At 32.1% G+C, this 6,000-nt stretch overlaps 1 protein-coding gene across 9 annotated transcripts in view; it reads right to left on the reverse strand.

The window, feature by feature from the left end:
* The window catches only part of LOC106457898 (voltage-dependent calcium channel type A subunit alpha-1-like), a 200,037-nt gene that overhangs the window by 175,218 nt on the left and 18,819 nt on the right, over window positions 1-6,000 (reverse strand). For all 9 annotated transcript variants that reach the window (XM_022383971.1, XM_022383974.1, XM_022383975.1 and 6 more), the window contains exon 2: window positions 1,807-2,022. In XM_022383971.1, coding sequence (XP_022239679.1) covers window positions 1,807-1,922 — 116 coding nt within the window. In that variant the 5' untranslated portion in view covers window positions 1,923-2,022. The remainder of the gene's footprint in view (window positions 1-1,806; window positions 2,023-6,000) is intronic.

Here is a 6,000-nt window from a genome sequence, read left to right on the forward strand (position 1 = left end):
GCAGAAAGATAAACATTATTATTGGTTAAACAATTAGAAATATAAAACAAGGTTTTAATTTGCTTAACATTTCCACTGACGATAAACAAGAAGGAATGCTCAATAGCCATGGCACTTACAATTCTTTTAGGCAGGATTAAGGTAAATTAATCTACGAGACCTTATTTCATTTTTATTAGCTACATTTTTATGCGCCAGCAATACCAAACGTGAGGCAAGTGTATACCCGATTCAATTTTATTACTCATCAGGATCTCTACTAGCCTACCCTCAAATTGAAAATATTTTAGGCAAGATTATAATACATTAATCCATGAGACCTTGGGCATGGTCAAATATATCAATCGAAAGGGTTTGACCTTCTCAGTAACTGTAATTAGATCTCGAATCGGTCAAGAGATGATGGAGCTATGAGCTAAAAGTTTATACTTGAAAAAAAATTAAACAACTCAAAGCCATTCTATGAGCTGCTATGCCGCGACTAAAAATAAGACTGTTTAAAAATAAAATTCCTCATAAGTAGAATGTCAAAAATTCTAAGAATTTTGTTTCTTTTGAAAACACTGAATGACAAACTGAAACTAATAACTCATACGTGAAAAGCAATATGTTAATTAGTATTAAATTTTTAAAATTATAGGCTGGTTAAAAGCAAGTTTCAGTTCCAAAAATTAATATAAAATGTTAAGCTTTTAAAGTTCCACTCACTCTTCCACCCTGGAAGTGTCATGTTCAAAAATAAAAAAAGAATAAAATATTAATAATTAAAACATGTTCTATACAAGTGTAATCTACTAAATATTTTACACAGATTATTGTACATAACTTACATGTTTATAGTTATTCTTGCATATACTAAAATATTTGAAAGGTCATTCAACGATATTAAATAATTGATATCCAAAATAGAGTAAACGTCTACCTAATCCTGGTGGTACTTTTATCAGCCGTTACCTGACCTTCATAGCGTGTGCACTGAAACTTAAGCTAAGTAACGTGATCGTTAAAATGTATTTCAAAGTAGCAAAAGTTATTGGACAAATAACATTATTGTAGAACAAGCAGTTACAAATTGTTCTTATAAGATTGTGATATTAATGAAAACTGCCCTTACTTCAAAATATAGATAACGACCCTAAAGAAATTCTAAAAATATTATCTATCTAAAGAAAAGTCATTTGTGCTTTTTATATTGGAGATCAGTACAGTACAGTGTCTTCAGGAAATTTGGCATAGTATTAATTTAATAGTATTATGAACATACATCATGCATATCCCTTTTGAAAGTATGTTAATTATCTAAATAAATAATGGATTATATATTAATTTTCAGACTGAGAATAAATGATATTACATTTTTACAGACACTATCGTAATAAGAATATTTATGGTTTCTGTATAATGAGTGATAAGCTAAGTTTAATAACGTGATTTACTGAATACCCATCCTTTGCATAGATCAGGCTTCGACTTAGTTAACAAGATATGTAAAAGTACCCTGAATTTTAGAGTTAAGGTAAATATTGTTAAGCTCAACTTAAAACCTAAACCAAAATTGCAACTTACCATAAATGTAAAAGCTCTTGGACAACAAGTTAATTCACTGATTTTTTTAAATAAAAAGTCAAGTAGTCGGTTGAAACAGTAGAAGAGCAGAGAAAAATTAATATCTTACGTGGCTGGTACTTATAGTACCAATCGAGATTTTCTAAACGGTATGCATTATCGAATGGGCAAGTTGAACAGACACTAGAGAGGCTTAGCTTTCCACCAATAAGCCTATACTGAGCTCATAAAAAAGGATATGGCCATTCAATAATAAACTTTGTGTATCTTCTTATAATGTTGTCCTCCTTGAGTATGAATAAGGATGTGGGGGCCTTCCCCCCCGGATAGTAGTGAGCACCCTTCTTCCGAGGCATTGCTTGCAATACACTTCCGTGGTGCGCTAACCCTCCATACTCGCTGAACGTGGAAAACCCAGTACCGCCTTCACCAGATCCTGCTGTTAGCGCCCTCAGTCTGTAAGAGAAGAAACGATATTTTTATTATTATTAAATGCTAATTGATCTGATTCATACATATTTATAGTTAATATTAACATGAAAATATACCTTTCAGATTTGGGGTATATCAGTGCAAAAAAAACAACAACAACAACAATCTAGTGTGAATTGAGAAAGAAGACTATTTGTCTTCATGATGAAGTCTAAAGAATAGACTCACAATGTGTGAGAAAGCGGGAAGAGGTAAACATAGGAAACAACCGAGAGAGAGTGAGTCAATTAGCCTATTAGTAGATCTACAATGAACGTGAACACTATAAATTTTATACAAAAATTAAGTGAAAATAAGACATGAACTATTGCATTTCCATTATGTTAAAGAAGCTTTTGAGTTCAATAGTAAATGAAAAAATATTATGTGAAGCCACAGAAAAAGCTGATGACTTGATAAAATAATATTTGTTCAACACCGAAGTTAGATCATTTTCCCGCAGAGCTTATAGTGAAATAAGGCGTGAGCTGAAAACATTTGTCAACTAAAAAGTGCCTATCTGGAAAATTTACTTCTCCGACAGGACTTTAAGCCAACATCTAGTGTTTCTGCGTTCCCTAAGTAAAGTATACTCTCTTATTTGTTTATTGTTACTTTCATTAACAGTATTAGCTAGACTGTATAATATATCGAATGTTATTACTTTTTTGATTATATTTATTATTATTGTACTTTTAATGTAAAAATTGTTATGTAAGTTAGTTTAACATACATTTAGGACTAACCCAAATCTCCTAAGCTGGGCGAACCTCGTGAGATATTATTGAAATTTTTGCTGAAAATATTGTTAACAGCGAGGGTACCTGTCTGTTAAAATAATGTATTCTATACTGGTTGACGGGTTGAATTTTTTAGTCTCCCTATAAGTTCTTAGCTTGCTCTGAACGGAAGTTAATATTAATTTTATATGGGTAAATTACACATAGAAAGAGAACAAACTTTAAACCCCCTGAACCACTTTTTAAAAATGTAGCGTGGTAGTATAGGATGTTCATTTGTCTCGTAGTTCTTTGATGTACATGTACCAGTGTGCGTGTTTTACTGTGTGAGTAACTTAAATATTAAGTTTATTTGCCTGTTTCATGAAACAATTATATTTTTACTTGCCAAAATTATTATTTTGAAACAACCAGATAGTCTACTGAAAGTTTTCTCCACTGAGAAAAAGAATTAAAACTAGTAAAATATTTGTCAGTCTTCAGAATGTTTTTAATTGTTGTTAGTTTTCTTGATATTTTTGCTGATTAGTGACTATTGACAAGGCTAAGTAAATTTGAAATAATGAAACTAACTTAAAGTGCTTTTTAAATATTTCTGTAAAAAAATGCACTGATTAATTTTACAAAGAACGATGAAAACTGTGTACTCTAAGTTAAATAAGAAACATAAATTAAAACAAAATTTATAAGTAAAGCATTATTTGTAATAGTATAACAGATAACCAGTGATCCAGGAAAACAAAATCAACTACTTATCCATTACACAATAACCTACTGAAAGATATGGAACTATTTCGGAATTCCATTGTAAAATAAAAAATGGAGAGAGCTGTCCAGTATATACGGATGAAAAATGTATATTTCATCACGTTACCAGTTCACTGCTCCTATTAAATAATTTCTGTCCTTTGTATTGAAGACTAACACATTGTTTGACAAAAAGAAAGTAACAACAAAAATCACTGATTAAATTATTAATGTGGCGCACTAAATGAAAATAGAATAAATAGGTTTAATTATGGAACCGAATTTAATTGTTGACCTGTTAAATCGGAAGCAAAATGCTTCTTATAGCTTGCCTCGGTCGTATCCTGGTATTTCTTTGATAAACAAAATATAGCGTGTTTGAAAGAGTATTCATTTTATTCATTGATGAGATAGAATTAAGCCTTGTATATTGAATACCATACCTCACGTGCGATGACATAATGCTGGAATTAAGTTTGCAAACACGATATGAAAGGTAAAGTGTATTAAGAAGTAACGAAAATGGTAATATGCTACTAGTACGTTAAGACATAGTTGGATATTTCAATGAATCAGCTTGAAATGCAGTTTCTAAACTTTTCCAATGTTCCCTCGCAGTATTAACTCAAAATACTTTATGATATCTTGAATAGAAATGACGAAAACAATGCATCACCTTTAAAAATTGCTAAAACAGTTTGGCAATATCTTTAAAACAATTGTACCTAAGCCTAATCTTGACAACCATCATGATATTCAGAACCAGAAACTCTTATTACTTTTGAATACTAATTATTGTAACTAATATAAATTGTTCATTTGTTGTTGAGCAGAGAGCCACAGAATGGGCTATCTGTGCTATGCCCACCACGAATACCGAAGTCTGACTTTTACCATTATATGTCCTCAGACTTACCGCTGAGCAGCGGATAACAAGAAAATCAAATCTTAATCATAAGAAGTTAATTAGGATTCGAATTTATTTAATAATAAGTTTTTATTCATTGAAATTCTAGATTATAATTGTGGTTTTATCATCATGATACATTCAATGAACTATCAACATTTAACAGAAATACTTATTCTGGGATATAAAAAAGGCGTGATAATTAAATTTATATTTGATTTTTCAAAACATTTAATAAAACTTTATTACGTCAATAACATTTCCAAGATGAAGGGAACTTTATGCAACACGTGGGCTGAATGGCTAGGCCAAAGAATCCAAGGTTGGGGCATAGCCATCCCTAATTTAGAATAACTGACCAGAAGAGGCCCGGCATGGCGGGTTTGAATCCTCGTCCCACCAAACATGCTCGACCTTTCAGCCTTGGGGGCGTTATAATGTGATGGTCAATCCCACTATTCGTTGGTAAAAGAGTAGCCCAAGAGTTGGCGGTGGGTGGCGATGACTAGCTGCTTTACATCTAGTCTTTTACTAAATTAGCGACAACTTGCGCAGGTAGCCCTCGTGTAGCTTTGCGCGAAATTCATAACAAACAAACTGACCAGAAGAAACACCTTCTCCCTCTGTGACTATTTTTAATCGAAAAGAGGAATTGTCTACCAAATTTATAATGTCTCCTCAGCTGAAAAAGCACAATGTATTCAGCGGCTTAGCGTCATGGGTTGCGGATCGCCATGTCCAAGGTTTGAGCTACGAGGTCACGCCCAGCCATTTCAATATAAAAAGAAAAAAATTCTAAGGTTATCAGAGTTGTATCTGAAACGCTATGAAAATACCGTGAAAATAAAAGAATTGTAGAAATCGTGAAATAGGCTTTCCTTTCACACTAAAAGTAATTGTATATTGATTAACAAATAGAAGTCGTATTTCCTCGAAAGTTATGTTGTTGTTTTTAAGTGTTAGTTGAAATGCTTATTGAGAATATAGTGTTGATGCTAAAGAAATTAATGGCAGTCATAATACCACGTATCTTCATGTTGCACAAAACTTTGGTTGAAAATAGTGGCCCAGCAACAAAAAGAAATTAAACTAACGTTAACTAAGTATGTTTTACAGAAAATATTATACATTGTGATGGCTATAAGTACGGACTGTAGAGATTGTAAACTATCGTCGCATATTTAGGGAATGTTTAATACAAATTCCAAGGATACGAACAATGAAGATGGTAGTGCTAAGAAAACATATACGCAGATAATCATGTATGCGGCAGCACTGCCTATGTAGGGATGTAGGGATTGTTTATCAAAATGATATTTTAAATATCTCCTCAATAGGTATTCATAACTTTACAATACTATACAGTGTTTCCTTTTATAACAATACCTATGTAATGACTGAGTGACAAGTTTTGGGAATGTCTGTAAATATCATAGCAAACAGTTTGAATTTCTTGTTCTTTTTTTCTTCCTTCCTTTTAATTACATGGTAACTCAAAAACCAAAACAATGGTGTCAACCAAATTCACTGAGGTGACAGTTTCAAACGAAGTATCCGCTTTTATGAGTA

This window comes from Limulus polyphemus, unplaced genomic scaffold (genome assembly GCF_000517525.1).
Source record: "Limulus polyphemus unplaced genomic scaffold, Limulus_polyphemus-2.1.2 Scaffold389, whole genome shotgun sequence".
Lineage (NCBI taxonomy): Eukaryota > Metazoa > Arthropoda > Merostomata > Xiphosura > Limulidae > Limulus > Limulus polyphemus.